General features: G+C 43.0%; 1 protein-coding gene across 2 annotated transcripts in view; it reads left to right on the top strand.

The window, feature by feature from the left end:
* The window catches only part of LRP8 (LDL receptor related protein 8), a 171,021-nt gene that overhangs the window by 95,053 nt on the left and 58,865 nt on the right, over nt 1-17,103 (top strand). For both annotated transcript variants that reach the window (XM_039711803.1, XM_039711802.1), the window contains exon 3: nt 9,730-9,852. In XM_039711803.1, the coding sequence (XP_039567737.1) occupies nt 9,730-9,852 (123 nt within the window). The remainder of the gene's footprint in view (nt 1-9,729; nt 9,853-17,103) is intronic.

Here is a 17,103-nt window from a genome sequence, read left to right as displayed (position 1 = left end):
CAGGTGTAAATATCAGGTTACTGTTTTCCCACACAGTTGTAAGGATCAGCATGCAGCCTGGACCCAGGCCAAGTTCTGCAAAACAGGGTTTAAACGGTGTTTGTTTCTCTTGCTGCTTTTAAGGCTGATTTGCAGAGGAAGTGACTTTGCCTGCAGTTCTGGGACCCCCAGTGTGTAATGGTGCTGCTCTGCTCTCAGTGGCAAAGGCGGCTGCTGAAATTGCTGCTGCTTCCCCGCAGATGTTCTGTGCTCTCACAGCCTGTGTCAGCCGAGCGAGCTGAGCCACAGAGCTCACCCAGCTGAGCAGGGCAGACCCTACCAGAGCAGTGACAAATGTGCAGCCAGGGGCTTGCCAGAAATGCCTGATGCTGATTTGAAGCCCAGCTCACGCAGCTGCAGTGAAAGCGTGGCAGGGGGTTCATCGTACCTGGCTCTGTGCAGGGTTTAGGGCCCCTGGGTTTATCTCCTGCGTGCAAACTTGGTGTGAAATTCTGCTGAGGTGACATGTCTTTAGTGCACTTTAACCTCACAGTGTGTACACTAAATTCAGCCAGCAAGAACTTAAATGCTGTGTCCAAGCTGTGAAAGGCAAATTCTGCGCCTGTAAACTCCAGTATTACAATGTTTCAATGTGGCAGCATGAGCCTGGTAAGAAAAGGTGGCACATCAGGCTTCGAGGTATTCTTTGCTATCCTCTCCACTGGTCTTGGAGATTTTCTTAGCACCATCTATGAAAAAGGAGTCATACTTAAAAACATCAAAGAGAGCAGAGAGCAGTGACTGTGTGGGGAGGCCTGCATTTTCCTTGTATCTCACTCGGTGAAAGATCTGCATTCACGTCTTTGTCTCTTCTCTTTGTCTGTGCTCACATGCCTTAGCCTCATTTCTCTAATTTTCTGAATAACTGAAGGCAATTTTATCCATGAAGTGTGGCTGTTCTCTTTCCCTGGTACCTGTCTGATAAGCTATGGGCATATGTGTAGGTGGGAACCAAAATTGCTTCATCAACTCAGCCACTTCTGCTTTTCTGTCTTACTGTGCTTCCAGAAATAGCTTTCAGTCTGTTTTGTCATTGGGGGTTTGACTGAGGACACCAGGGATTTAGTCATCAGGGGCTTTGACTTAGGCTGAGACTTATAAAACCTGTACTGAAAACAGACATGATAGGGTGTCATAAAAACATCTGAGAACTATTTTGCATGGAGACCACTGAGACCAGTGATTATTCATGGACTTTGGGGATGTTTCATGAGCGTAGAATGTGGCCCCTAGGGTTCAATTCCCAGAAATAGAAAGACAGAATAATATTAAGTACCTCTTGAGGAATTTGTGGACATCCTTCATTGTGAAATAACATACATGTAGTTGCCACCCCAAGAGTTTCTGTCTTGCAACAATGTCTTGTTTGTTAAAAGAAAGCAAAACAAAACCCAAAGAAACAGACAAAACTGGCAATTCTGTCAGCAAAAGTCAGTGTGGATGAGCTTCAGTCAAAGAAATATTTAGAAACAAACTGGAAAGTCAGAGCATACCAAATCCTTTGAAAAGGTCATGACTGCAGCAATATGGAGTTCTGGAAGCACGTTCAGCTTCCACAGCAGAGCGATGGCTGCTCTTTTCCACACCGAGGAAATCCCAACTTGTGCGTGAGACATGGCGACCACGCCATCACACGTGGAGGAGAGACCTGCAGGCCCTTGGCTGTGCCACAGGTCTGCTGCACAACTCCTGGTGTGTCATTGAATGCCTCTGTGTCTGTGTACCTGTAAAGGAGGACGTGACTTGTGCATTTTCAAGTTCTCCGATCTCTTAAGGGGAGCAAGTTTTCTGATAGCCCTTCTATTCAGTGCTACCTTGTATAAGCTTTGTTGTAAGGAAAAAATCCATTTACTGAAGGCAAACCTTGTCTGTGCACTTGGCAGCCTTCTTGTCACTGTTGCTGCTGGATGAGGAAGAGCCTTGGTGAGATTTTGTCAGTGGCATGTTTTGACACGGAATGGTGGCAGGTTTTTCACACCTGCTGAGCAGTGTCACACAACAGTGAGGTTGATTGGTAGCATCCAGAGGTGACTGCAGGCTGACCAGGCTGTCAGCCTGTTTCTGAGCAAAGCTGCAGTCTATTTCAGGTGCTGGTAGGAAAATCTGTCCCTTCTTCCTCTGTTGAATGACGTGATTTTCCAATTTACAAATACAGTGTGGGGGAAAATGGTTGGTTTTCTTGTGGGGGTGTTTGTTATTTTTTAAATTCCAAAGACTTGAACATTGAGGTGATGGGGGTTCCTGAAAAATAAAAATGAGAAAATTGTCACAAAACCTGAGTTTGTACAGCTTAAAAAATGACTTATGATTTATGAGTGGATTTAAAAAAAAAGCAGGGAGCAGATGTTGGAGGGAGTGTGTTTCTTCTTGCCTGAAGGAGTGTGGGGCACGTTCCTCTGAAGGGAGTGAGGCAGAACTTGAGCTTTCTGCCTGGGCTGTTCCCAGCTGCGAAGCTCCCTAGGACAAAGCCCCAGAGCCGCAACTGAGCCTTCAAACTTGCAAGGAGATGTCCTGAATACCAAAAAAGTGTGTTTGACAGACCTCTGATGCCCTCCAAGGAGCACACCAGTCCAAGTGGACTTTTGTCTTTGATTTCTCTTCTGGGAAGAAGAGAAATCCTGCTTTTCCTATTGGTGAAACATGATTTGTAGGGATAAGTGCTGCATTCATTAGGCCAACATATATATTTGGTAAAAAACAGAGCCCCATTTGAGCATGCAGCCCCTTCTTAAAGACTGAAATGGCAACAACAACCTGAGGACAGGTTGGGGAAAAATATTGTTCAGTTTTACGTGATTTATGCGAGTAAATTTAGGAAGAAAGGCCTGTATTTGTTAGTTAAAGTCACTTTAATTTCATACATTAGAAGAGTATGTTGTTTCAGCATTCTGCTTTTCATAGGTTTCAATTAGGTTCTGCCATTTCCCTTACATTAAATTCAATATTAAACATGAAAACGGATTTAAATAATTCTAAATAGGAGGCTTATACATACTACCATTTTAAATGCTCAAAAGTGGATACCTTTGATACTAATGAAAAATCACAGGTGACATTTCTTTTTCTTCTTTAAAAGTCATTAGTTTGGTTTGATTGATCTGAGGGGCTTCAGGCTCTGCAGCTGCATGTTTTGGTTACTTGAGCAGCAGCTTCAGGCAGCCCCAGAGCCTCTGACTGGGCTTCTGTCAATGGGGCATTGTTTTCTGGGGCTGTTTCAGGGGGTCTTGGGGAGAAGTGTCTTTAGAATGTGTTTCATGTGGAGTATCAAAGGGACCGTGGTCTGTGCCCAAGCACTGGCTCTTTGAGGGGATCTGATTAATCTTGCTTTATAAAAGTAATTGCCTGCTGAGATGGCAGCGTCAAAAGAAGTGGCCCGATTCAGAGAATGGTTAAATATTCCCTTTCATTACTTCAAGGTGTCCTTAGTTGTATGAAAATTAAAGGACTTCACGACCCACATCCAGTAGGATTTCCTGATATTTCAGTTCTGGGATCTTGACTGTTACCATTTTATAGCTGCAAACCAGCACATTCCTGGGATTCCCATGCCAGGATTTGGCAGAGGTGCTGTGAGGGGTCAGGCTCCCAGCACAAGGTGTTTGCATGCCTGAAGCAGGGAATGCAGCACCTGCTGGGAGCAGGAAACCACTCCAGGGTGGGTTGTCCACACTCCCTGGGACACTTCCTCCTTTGCAAAATCAATGGCAGCAGCTGGGAGCACTTGGGCTGCAGATGTACGCTGGGATTTTCAGATGTCCTTAAGGACAACTCAGACATCCTTGGGGTATAAAACCTGATCAAGGAACTGGGGATCAATAGCAGAGATTCTTTTTGAAGGGCAGGGATGCTGTCAAGGTGTGTGGTTATGGCTTGGTCTCCTACTCCAAGTGTTTTCTGAGTTTGGCGAGTATGTATCAAGTTTGTGGTGAACATAACTTTGAACTAATTTTTTTTTTAATTGTTTTCTTCTGTTGCTGGGAATTTCTGTTTGGGAGCGGCTTTTGCAATGTCCTAGTGGCTGTGTTTGTGATTCAGGAGCTGACTGAGGTTCTAAACTGAAAACAACTGTTTGCTGTTGAGTTTTATGTAGCCCAGAAGCTTTCTTGAGCTGAACCGTGAGCACAGCCCTCACCTTTCTCTGGAAAGCAGAAAACCTTGTTGGGCCAAGCCAGTGATTGAGCTGGGGTATGTTGTGCTCACTCTGAGACTGGATTGATGGAGGTCCTTAGGAGGTGCAGAGTGACCCATAACAATGATGTATTTTCTTCTGGGAGCAGCTGGCTCCTGTCCCATTGCCCACCGAGGTGCTGGGCACCTCTCAGGGCAGTGAGACTCTCATCAGAGTGCTGCTGATGGGCTGGGTTTAAGCCCCTCAGCTTCTGCAATGCTGCTTCTCTTCTTCTCATATGAAGCCTTTTCAGGGGCTCTGATAAACCACAGATCAAAGTTGCCACTGAGGTTTCCCAGCATGAAATGAAACCCTGTTTTATGAATTTCAGTGTCTCTGGCCTGCCATCATCTCCCCATTATCACATCCTATTTTAATGCTGCAGAAGGATCTCAGCAAAACTTTAATTGTATGGTTTTTTACTATATTTTGTTACATTTTTACAGCAGCTTGGGTGAAACTGTTTTCTGGTAGAAGACTGAATATTGGCTGCAAATGAGAGCAGATACACAGTTTGATGGGAAGTCTGGTGTTGATTCAGAAATTAAAATAGGAGCAGGATCTACGTAAAGAAATGAGGGTAGTGGAACAAATTAAACCAGTTTTCAATGAGCTTGGTGTCTGGGGTTTCTAATCCCTAATTGCCACCTTCCCTCTGCCATAAAGCCATTTTGGGATGAGATGCAGAGTCTGGGCAGCCCTGGTGACTGGCAGCCCACGGATGAGATCAGCCCCGTGGCCACTTTCTGCCCTTATCTCCTTCTGTGGAGCTGTCACTTTGATTGTTCTCTATGCAGCTCACAATTTTATGGAACTTGTGGGATTAAACTTATTTTCCACATCTTTCCCATCTTTTAGAATTGGTGGAAGTTGGTCAAGAGTTACTGAGGGGAGAGAATGGGGTGAGGGCAGGGTTTGCAGGGTCTCTGTGGGTTAACACTCAAGGATGCTCTCATTGGTTTTCTGTCTGCATACACAACCCAGAGTCTGAACAAAGCCCTTCATCTAAAAATCCTGTGTTTAGATGTTAGAACTATGTAGGCATTGTCTCACGTGGAAACAAACAAACCCTCATTTTCAAGTGTCCTTTACAGGCAAGTTGTAAGAAAATACGCTTTTTTTTTCTGTGCTTTTACATTCCTGCTGCTGTTGAACAGCTACATTGAACTGTTGATAAAAGAGGAAATGTGTTCATTCTGCATTTCAGCTGTTGGTTTGGGGAAATTTGGAGTGGCAAGAAATGAAACTGTTTTAGAGTTGAGCATTGCTTAATATTAAAGATGTGCAAAATAGGAATAAACAAGGTGTGAATTGCAAATTGAATCATGGAGGGCCTGGTGTCTTACAAGGAGCAACTGGAAAGATGTAACTGCCTTGTAAAGCCTCTGAAACCGAGGCAAAAGTTAAGTGAGGTTAAATGAAGTGACTGAGGGCAGTGGGAGGATGTTGGCTTTTATTAGAAAGAGGAAAAAATAATAAGTCCTGGACTTTTCCATTAGATTCAGATACCTTGTTTGGGTTAGGGTCAGGGAATTGATCTTTCAGAAGTAGGTATTTTTGGAAGGTGGAAGTCACATTTATGTCATCCAGTCTCTGCTCCTAGCCAGTATAAAACTTGTTCCTTTCAGTGTATATTTATTCCCTCCAATCTAATTAAATATCCCTAGTGACTGGTTTTTATGAAATCACTCTGGAAATGTTCATGTTCATCACCACTCTCCCTGGGTTCTCTGCTTTTAATTTGCTGCAGGGATGACCCCTGAATCCTTACTTGCAGTTCAGGATAAGGGATGTGAGTAATGGAACGGAAAAGGACATTTTGGAAAATGAGGGGCCATGTTGGCTTTGATGCAGTTTTATTTAAAATTCAGCATGTTAGAGTATTTTTTCTGTAAAAAAATTGAAGCAAACTTTCCCTCTCCCCTTGCCTTTCTTGCTGGGAGGAGAGAAGCAGGAATGCCTGACTTTAACTAAGGGCTCCCTTGGAGAGCTGCCCAAGGCAAAGCTCATTCCCTGTGGGAGCTGAGCCCATGGTCACACAGCAGCCACTGGAGTTCAGACAGATCTGTCCACCTGCACACGTGGGAAAGGAAAAGCAGCAGCTGAAGGCAAGTGAAGCAGGAGTCCAGGGAGGGGCAGCCTCTGTGGTGTCCCCGTGCAGCCGAGCAGGGGGAGATGAAAGGCTCGGCGCGCTTCGGGAGCCTCTCTCTTCTCCTTCCAGGGATCTTTGCCCCCCGAGGAACAGCGGCTCAGGGATGCTGTGACTGCTCACTCGTGTTTGTTTATGTTCATCTGGAAGAGACATGTGAGCAGAGCTGCCCAGGCTGCTTACGGCAAAGGAAATGGATCTCAGGGGGACAATTAATTTTGCTTGACTATTTCTGAGCCAGGTGAAACCATAAAATGAACCTGCGTCCTCCCCATTGTCTAAAGGGGATGTATTTATTTATTTTACATTTTAATGCACCACTGGCAATTTATGGTGTGAGTCTGAATGAATTATTGATAGAATGAAGGTGTATAACATGGGAGATTAATAAAAAGGGTTATCAGACTTCAAAAAGAATAAGGAAGGAAAAAGCAGAGAGCTGATATTTTAATTAACTGCTCCCTGCCTGCATTGTGATCCCAGAGACATGAGGACTGAGCGCCAGAAGGTAAATCTGGTTGGAAATGAAGTGATTCCAGTCTTGTATTAGAGGTGAGAAATGAGACAGTGCTTCAGTATTCTTGCAGTTTGAATAATCTGGGTTGCTGTTTGCAACAGAAAGTGGAATTGTTGGAATTGAGACAGTCTGCAGAGCTCTGACCCAGTGCTGGAGAGTAATAGTAAAAAAATAAAATATAATATTTAAAATATAAATATCTAAAAGCAAAAAAATGTTAAAAATAGCAGAATAAATCTAAGAATCATAGGAAAGGTTTGAGCTCCCCCTCTCTTAATCCTGTTCCTTGAAGAGATTAGACACTTTAGATGTATACAAAGACCAAACACTTTTGTATCCTGCTGATTTTTGTCAGGGGACTGTTGGACCTTCAGGAGGGCATGGGGACACGGTGACATTCTGCTGAGTGGTTGTGCCCAGCTTCATTTTGCCGAAGGGAGGGAGCACACCAACCCCACCTGAGGGACACTGAGGGACACTCAGGACTGGCAGCGATGCTTTGCTGCCCTTTGTGAGCCCAAGCAAGGAGCTGCTCGTGGTGCATGAGGAGGAGCAGTGGCAGGCCAGGGACAAAGCCATTGGTGCCACCACCTGCAGGGTTGGCCGTGTGAAGGGGGTGCCCCTGCCACTCCTCCTGGGGCTGGCCCCTGCTCCTGCATCCCCATGTCCCAGAAATACATCACACTGTGAGACTGAGGCAGAAGGAGAGGTTTGGTTTAGGCACAATTGTTGTTTTATTGCTATTTGGATCTCCAGAGGATAAGTTAAAGGACATTTTCTTTGTGGAAAGCAAGATATTAAGGCATTGAGAGAGCGACTACAAAACAAAATATATTTTAAAAATTAGGTTTGTAGTGTTTCCAGTATTACACTGGTCTCTCCTTTCTGGATGAAGCTGTGATTGTTTCATTTGTTGATGCCACAACCTTCCCCTAAGAGCAGATAGCAGCATTTCACCCAGTGAGCTTCCCAGCAAGCAGGAGACTGCTCTCACTTCAGCTGTGCGTGGGTATCCTCTCAGTGTCAGCATTTCTGGACATTAAATACCTCAGATTCATTAAAATTTGCATTAAATACCCCAGCAGTGATGTGCAATAGCCAGTTTCACAAGCTTTGGATTTCTGAAAGGAGTTAGTCAGGAGAAAGTCTTTTCCCTCTGGTAACAGATGTGCAATGCCTTTGGATGATCTTTAGTATGACTGGTGTCTTGTAAAACTCTTGGTTTTCATGGAAATGGTTTTTGTCTTCTGTATTAGTCCACAATATGTTTCTGAATGGGTGAAGAGAAAATTGAAAATTGTCCTTTTTTTTTCCCCCTCATGCTCCAGACTCTGGTTCATTTAGCAGCAGAAGGGAAGTAAATGTATGTTCTCTTTAAAAAGTGCATCCTGAGAGATTGTACAGCTGCTTAGTGGTGCTTTGCAGTGTTTTCCTGCTGGATGTCTGCTCAGGGAAGCTGCATGTTTCGTGTGTAGAAAATGAGTGCTTTATTTCAGCCATGGAGGTCCCTCCAGCACCTCACACAGAAATGCACCATGTTTCCTGTGTGGGCACACGAGTGATATTTAACATGACTCCCTTCCTGACAGCAGCTCATGTAGGAAAACAAGAAAGGAAAGTAAAAGATCAAACCCCAGAGGCTTATTTGTTGTGTTTAATGCTTTAAAAATGTTTGCTGGAAGAAGCATTGATGTAGCAATGTGTGTGCACATGACTTGTAAGAGAGAATGGCTTGGCAAGCCCAGGTCTCACTGTGATGTGAAGGCAGCTAAGCCATGGAACAGGTTGCCCAGGGACGTTGTGCTGGCTCCATCTTGGGGCTTTTTTCCTACCAGACTGGATAAAACACAGAACAGCCTTGTCTGACCTCAGAGCTGAGCCTGTCTTGAGCAGGAGGCTGGACTTGGTGACCTCCTGAGGTCCTTCATTACCTGAATTTTCCTGTGATCCTATTAGGTTGTGAGCAGCTTTGCAGGGGGAAGAGACAAATCTCCCTGCCAGGACTTCCTGCATCAGTTGTTGGCTAACAAAGGTATATACCAGCTAGCCAGAGAGCATTTCCCCTCAGTGTGGTGACAGCGAGCCCCAGCCCTTGCTCAGGACTCAGCAGGAAAGCCGCTGCAGTCACCACTGCTGAAGTGGTGTCACACCAACACCGAGGCCTCAGCCTGAAGGGACCCAGTATAAGTGGAATTTTCTCTTCCTGCCGCAGTGGGAAGATGCTGACTGGAATTGCAGAGCACGTGGTGCTGCACCACTGGCACAGAGGAATAGACCAATTAATTGCTTGAGTTCATGTCTTGCATCTTTTTCAAGCCCTAGATTAATGCAAGCAAAGCAAAGAGCGTGGAGTGGTTGACATTTAATGAAATGAATGTTAGTGTTTGAAGGAGTGCTTTATGATCATCTGCTGTGGTGACAGATGTACTAACAAGCCATGAATAGATGGCACAGATAGAAACATTATTATTTAGATTATAGTACTCGAAAGGTGATACTTGTTTGTCTTGCCTGTCTGTAAATCATGCAGCATGCTTTCAGTTCCATGAAGGCAGCAGCTTTCTATAGTAAAAGCCTTAGAAAATTATCTTGAAAAAGAACATCCCTGTTTTTTGAATGGCTGGAAAAAGGCACAGAAAGGTGAATTCTTGTCAGATAATGGAGGGGTAAGAGTTCTGGTGAGAAGAAACACCCATCTATGATATATGTGGGACTCTGTCATGAAGAAGCAATGTTCAATGTGAAATAAATCCTCTTAGCACAGGGCAATCCGTATCATCCTTGGTGGGGTTGGGTGCAGTGGAGATCTTCTGTACTGTTTATGTTCATGCCAAGTCCTTTCTTCTTTTCTTGCAGCAAAGAAAACTTGTGCTGAGTCAGATTTCACTTGTGACAACGGGCACTGCATCCCAGCCAGGTGGAAATGCGATGGGGAAGAAGAATGTCCCGACGGCTCGGATGAATCAGAAGCAGCATGCAGTGAGTAGCTCAAAGTGGTGTTCCCAGACATGTTCTGCTATCAAAGCACAGAGAAACTGAAGCTGTTATTCCCAGCACTTGCAGGATGATCTGTCAATTTATGCTTGTGCTAGAACAAAATTTACAGACACAAAAGATTCAGGTCATTCAAATCACACGGTTTACAAACTTTCAAATGTACCTGTTTTCCAGACTATGATACAGGCAGTGCTGTCTAGTCTGGATTTCTGTCTGCAAGGGAGCTGTAAACATCTTGAGCTGCTTGTCAGGCTCATGATCAGCAGCAGTGGAGAAGTGTCACACTCACCTGGGCTGTCTGCAAGGGAGCTGTAAACATCTTGAGCTGCTTGTCAGGCTCATGATCAGCATGATCATGATCAGCATGATCATGATCATGTCACACTCACCTGGAATCAGGCTTCTTGGAAACTCAAATTTGGTGTTTTGCATGGTAACATATTGGGATTTATCATCACTGCAGTCAGCACTTCTGTTATTTCAGAGGAGTTTTGCAATGTAACTGCATTGCTCAATCTTCATTTTTTATTTTTCCTCTGAGAACAAATGAAAAAAGCAGCAGATGAAAGATGAGGAATATAAAATAACTAAAGCTGAGTGTTAAGTGACAGGTGTTACTGTAGGTAACACCCTTTAAAATCCCAGTAAGTAATAAGAGCATTCTTGGTTTTATGCAGTGCACTTTATCATGGCCTTTTGAGGAGGCCCATTTGTGCTCCATTGTTCTAGAGCTGTGATGGGTTGTCTGATGTTGAGTTGAAGGAAATCCCAGGGACATTTTAATGAAATTACTAATATCTAGACTTTTATTTGTGTGCTTACTAATATCTGCAGATCTGTTCTTGCCACAGCAAGAAACTAGTACAGGCCATTCTATTGAATTTCCAGTCATGTACTTCACAAATATTCCCATGAGTCAGAAGCAGTGTTGGAGGAAGTATTTTATCAAATCTTGCAGAATGGGGTACATAGAGGACTTCAAAATCAACCATTCTTTTATTTTTAATCCTAGTATCAGTCCTACTTTCTCCTTAATTAAGGAAGATGAATGCACTTCTCTTGCATAAAATGAATTGAATCATTTTTGCAGCCACATACAGGCTACAGAAAAAATTACCTCAATAAATACATTAACATATTTATGTACTGTATTGGTTGGTCTTTCACCCTGCATCCTCCTTAGTTAAAAGCTGCCTCATTAATGCTACTTCCACTACCTGATTGTCTGGAGGGGGGCTGAATAACTAAGCAGCTTCATTTGCTGCAGTCTCTGCCTGCAAATCTCATGTCAGAGGCCATAGCACAATCTGTGGATAGGCCAGGCAGCACTGAGATCCCTGATGATTTCTGTTAATCATCTTCCATCCCTTTTCTACCCATTTCACCTTTCATTTTTTCCCCCACTTATTTCATCCTCTGGGGAAATCAGCCTTAAATCTTAAGTATCACAAAAGAAACTTGACCTGAGCCTCAGATTGTTACCATACAGGACTGCTGTCCTCAGAGAAAAGTAATTTGTTCAGATTTTTGTGGGTTTTTAAAAATATTTTTTTCCTCCTACTTGAAACTTTCTAAGAGACCAAAGTCTGTGTTTCTCTGATGGTTCTTCAGTTCAGAAAAAGAGCCCATGAAACATCCTCCTGCAACACAGGAAGAAGTTTGGTCTTGTTCTATTAAAGAAACTATTAAAGAATGTTGGCCTTTCCTTGTCATTTGGCCCATTACTGTAAAAGGCCTGACTCTTCATCTGTGGAAATGTTATTTGATATGAGGCTGTAGTGACAGAAAATGTGGTGACAGGCAGAATCTATAGATGGACATTCCTGGACATTCCCATACTTCTCTCCAGTCCCATTTTCTTTCTCCCTGATGAAATGGAGGCTGGACTTTCTTCCTGTGTCAAGGGGTGACTGCAGAGCCTGTGATTGTCTCATTTTCCTGCTTAGAAATGCAGCACAGCCCTGTGGAGGGGCCTGCCCTGCAGAGCTTCCCGAGGGAAGGGACGGGTTGGGAAAGAAGAGATTTCTCACCTCTCTTAAGATCAAACTGCTTTATAAAATCAGTGGCTCTCAGACAGGCCCATAAGTGCCAGCACCTCTGCCAGGATCTGGGGTTATTCCTCAGTTAATGCCTCAATGTCCTCAGCACTGGGACATTGTCCATAGTCCATTCAATCCAGGGAGTTTAGGAGCATTAATAATGCTGACTGCTGCATTTTAGGAGTACTTCCAGCTTAGAATGTGGTGAAAACAAGGCTGTTCCTCTCAGCATCTAGCCACCTGCTAAATGGCTTTTTATTTTCTGAATGCTTTTGTGGCCTGTTTTTAAATACAGTTTGTGCTCTCTTTTTGGTAGTTAGGGATGTCGTGTCCCTATCTCTTATGCTTGGTTGAAGGTAACAGTTTGTGAGGTTTGGTTTGATTTTTTAGCAGGTTTTTTTGGGGTTGTTTTTTTTTACAGAACCAAAATTGTACTTTGTTTCTTCTGTTTCTCTAATCACTGAAGTTCTCAGCTTTGTACCTAACAATATCCTCTGTAAGGGCATTAGCCATTCCCAGGTGTTCAGGACAGCATGACCTGTCCTGTTGGATAGGTGAGGTGGCATCACAGCTGGCCTGATTTCTGCTGTGATGTCTGCACTTTTTCTGCTCTTCATGCAATTATTGTTTTTTTAACTGTTCTTCAAGCCACTGAATGTGTCTGGCAGTGGTGGCTGTAAGGGTATCTCCTGAGTCCCACTGAATCCTCAGCTGATGAAATCTCTAGGACTTCTCCCTGTTCTGGTTCTAGTTGAAGGTTTATTAGTTTCTAGCATGGGCTGATTTCAGAGGAGATGGTTGTCCAGGCTTTTGTTTTGAAATGGCTCATTGTAAATAAGAATCTGGTTATATTTCTTCATTTTTCTGCAAGACAGGTCTCTGGCAGAAGATTTTTGGTAGCTCACATGTACTGTACATTAGAGAGCCCCCATATGCAGAGCCCTGGCCCTGATTTTCATTACTGTCACTGAAAGCAGCCCAGTGTGGCTTGGTGATGCCCTGGGGCTGTGCTGCAGCCTCTGCTGATATACACAGGCTCTGCTTATGAGTGTGGAAAGATTCCTCACCTTTTCCTTACCCACTTCTTGGAGCTGAGAGAGGGGGAAGGGAAGTCATTTTTCTGACTGAGCTAACAGAGACCTCCAGCAAAATGAATGTTATCCACCTAATGCTGTTCCAGCACAGGTACTGAATCATTCTGCTTTTTATACAAGCAGGAAATTTTAAATTTCCCTCTGAAGAATTTAGGTTATTTAATCAGTGACTTGGGCAAAAGAAAATTAAAATCTCAAGAGAAAAATAAAAACAAATGCTAACAATCAGTAACAACAGTGTTGGGAACACAAATTAAAGGGATAGAGCAAGTGAAAATCTAAGCTGGCAAACTCTTGCCTTAGGACATTGTATATATAATGAGATAGAGGAATGCAGAGAGCATAAGCTCACCACTTATTTCTTTTTCAGATATGTGACATTCTCCTGGTTAAGAGCAGAAATTATTGTACAGAAAGGTACAGGGTGTTAGAGTGTAGGATGTTAAGAGGAGGAAAAAGGGACTGGGAAACCTAATTCATATGCTATTTAATAGGGGAATGATTTAATAGGGCAGGCTTAATAAGCAGCAGTTCTGGAAATAGATTTTAAAATGGAAGTGGAATATAAAATCAAGCCCTGAATGTTGGTTTGAAATACAGCACCAGTTCAGGCACTTATTTTGAAGTACATGTCATGAGTGGTTCAGGAAGATGTATCCAAACCTGACAGTTATATTTTTAATGGGTATTTTCCATGGTTCCAGGCACTCTGTGTGCTGCTGCTGTGTGTGCTGATCTCTCTCACTGCTGGTCAGTTCTGCCCTCATTTCCTGTTAAGCTGCCCAAATGTAAAATGCTGTTGTTGGTAGCACTGATGGTGTCATTCACCCCCAAAAGCACAATCCTCTCCCAGCTCTGTTCAGCCCAAAGGACATTACGTCTCTGTTATTCTTCTTTGCTGCAGATCTCCTGCATGACTGAGTGGGTTTGGTGACATTACTGTGCTTTTGTGGAAAAGGACTTAATAAACTGTTCCCTGCCCTTGGAGAATTTTTCCTGGAGAAGGGTGGAGTGTTCCTTTCCATCATGTACACTGGGCCATTGAATTCAAGTAGCAAAAGAAAAAACTAGGCCAAATCAGCCAGGCACAGCCAGATACCCAGTTTTGGGACCTGGGGCAGTAAAGAAAGCTCTTTTTTCCCTTTTTTTAATTTTTAATTTTTTTTTTCTTTTTTTCCCCAAGGTTAAGAGCAGATCTGTTGGTAGAAATGTGATGAGATGTTGGGGCATTGCAAACGCAGTGGAACATGTAAATTAAGGACTGTTCTATTGGAATAAACTGTTAGAGATCATTTAGGGAATTGAATGTGGTGATGTTAATGCCAGATGTACAGGTGTGCATTTTAACAACACTCCAACTGCCTACAGCCAGCATGAAATACAGCACTGTCCCCTGGCACTGTCCCTGCTGGGCCTTTGGGAGCACTGCTGAACTGCAGCAGCTGAGGACCCATCTGTAAAGCAAATACAGGACAAAGTACTGGATGTGGAAACACTTGCAGAGCCACAGGATCCTCCCAGAAACAAGGCACAAAAGTGGCAGTCTCATTTTCCAGGTGCCCAGACTGGTTTGTAGGGCTAGTGATGAATGCTTTGATTTGTCAATGTGATCAAATTTATTGAGACAGAATAAAATGAAAAGCATCATGATCATCTCTCCATGAAGTCATGGAATAATTTAAGACAGAGGTTCATAATTTGGACCTTTTGGAGTCATCTAGTCCAATTCCTTGATCAAACTGGACCCCTATCCTCATGATTGACCACCCCTATTAATGGAAAAAAATCCCTTTATCTTGACAAACTTTTCTTTGTTGCACATGTGTCACCTCCCATCCTGTCACTGTGCACCTCTGAGAAGAGTCTGGCTCCTTTTTCACTATTCCTACCCATTTTGGAGTTGAAGGCAGCAATGATATCTTCCTTTAACCTTCTCTTCTGTTGGCCGAACAAGTTCTGGTTCCCCAGCCTTCTCCTTGTTTGTGGTCTCTCATTTCAGATTATTTGGTCAGATAATTGGCAATGATGCAGTTCTGTAATCAAGGATACAGTTTTTGCTTTGTTAATTCCAAAATATAACTTGAACATTAATTCATTTCTCTGGTTTTAAGATGCCACTTAGCGTCCAGGTCTCTTTTGCAGAGGGTTCCAGACTCCTGAGAACTCCTTTTCCATGGAGTGTTTAACAGTAGAGATGAACAAGACTTTTTGAGCTCTGTCAGCAGACCTGTATTGCCCTGGGTATGGTGGCTTACATTCCCTTTTATTCTAAATGTAGGTGATTCTTCACATTGTCACAATGGCCCTTTACCCCTGCTTGAGCCCTCCCAGCTCAGCCCACAGCTTCCCTCGTGCCTCTGGATGCACAAACACTGCCTGTGCCTGGAGTGCCTTCAGGAGTGTCCTGAGCAGCCCTGAGCCCACCTCAGTATCCCAGAGCATCCACAGGGACTAACACGAGAAGTCTGTGACAGAATAAGGAATCAAATCCAGTTTTTCTGGCGTCCTGTTCCTTTTCTTGGAGCGTGAAATTATTCTTTTTACATCAAAGGAAATCCAGCAAACTCAAAGCTGAGCAGTTTATCTCCAGTAGTGGGATAACTTTGTCTGTGGCTCGTGGGCAGTGAATTACATCTCCTTTTTGATGATGATTACATGGCTTTGGTGATCTCAGCATTTTACTTACCTAAAGATGTAAATGAATTTAGGATTTGTAATGATTGTGCTGCAATTCCACCAGTACTGAAAAGTTTAAAGTAATACTTCCACAAAATGTGTTTTTCCTTTATGTGTTTAGAACTTAAGTCTCAGCAGTGACCTTTGCAGAGGGCTGACCAAGTTCGTAGGAAAACCAGCTGAAAAAGCTACTGGGTCTGGTCTGATGTTTGTATTGTTCTGTTCTTAAGCAGTGTTATCTTCTGAGGGAGTCACTTTTTCATGTAGCATTGTCTGCTTGGACATTTGCAGTGTTTCCATCCCCCAGATCGATTTTGAGCTTTCGCTTGTTGTTGATGGCTACAAAGTTTAAATACCAGCGTTTAAACATTTTCCCTATTGGTCTTAATGGGTTCATGCAGTTTATAGACAGGAGTCTTTCGCTTGTTGTTGATGGCTACAAAGTTTAAATACCAGTGTTTAAACATTTTCCCTATTGGTCTAATGGGTTCATGCAGTTTATAGCCAGGTCATAAAAGAGTTGGATGCTGCCTTTTTATGGCTGCAATTAATCTTGCAGTTATTTCAATAGGAGACAATAGCAGGAAAATTAAAGTTGAGTGTATGAAGCTCTTGTATGTGTAATTATTTAACAGGCTATAAATATTGAACTACTAAAAACGTAAAAGTTTTTCAGAAATCTCAAGTAGCTTTTCATTGCTTGATGCTTTTGTCTTTTCCATTCTCTTGCTATCTGCTTTCTGAAATTCAGATTACCTGATTTTTATATTTATCCTTTTGTTTGTTTATTGAGGGAAGGATGCAGGAATCACAGTTGTTTGACTATTATGGCTGATGTGAAAAGGAAATGATTCCTGGGAATCTAAGGGAAAACATAATTTGCAAACTGAAATGTTTTAACTGAATGAAGTAGTATTGAGTACAAAGCACAGACAGCCCTTTTCACATCAGCCCCTTTTTAAATGGGTGAATTATGGTGTGAGGAAATTATGGCGTGAGGAAAATAAGCGAATATCAAATGACTTTATCTTAATGTTACTGACATTAAAATAGCTTCTGCATTTTAGTGTTATAATGAATTTTATATTGAAGCTGTGTTTCCTTGTTCTACCACCTTTTCTTTGATGGGTATTTTTCCTCTCTTTCTCCATTCCTGCAGTTGTAGGATCCTGTTTTCATTCACTCCCACTGAAACCTTTTGCAGTTTTAATACAGGTCTCATCCTGCTTCCTTTAGGATTAGGATCATGATTAAGACTGGTTTAACAGGCAGTCTCTGCATGCTTTGGTAGGTAATTTCTGTAATTTAAGCCTTGCACTGGAGATTTTTAATGCCTGCAATGCTTTCAGTGAGATTCTGCTCTGGGGTGAGGGTCAGAGCCAGCACTGCCTGCATGTGTGAGAGTGGTGTGGATCCTCCCCGTG

Source organism: Passer montanus, unplaced genomic scaffold (assembly GCF_014805655.1).
Source record: "Passer montanus isolate IOZ18808 unplaced genomic scaffold, ASM1480565v1 scaffold25, whole genome shotgun sequence".
In the NCBI taxonomy this organism is placed as follows: Eukaryota; Metazoa; Chordata; class Aves; order Passeriformes; family Passeridae; genus Passer; species Passer montanus.
The sequence above is the reverse complement of the archived record's forward strand: the minus strand, read 5'-3'. Positions and strand labels throughout refer to the sequence as shown.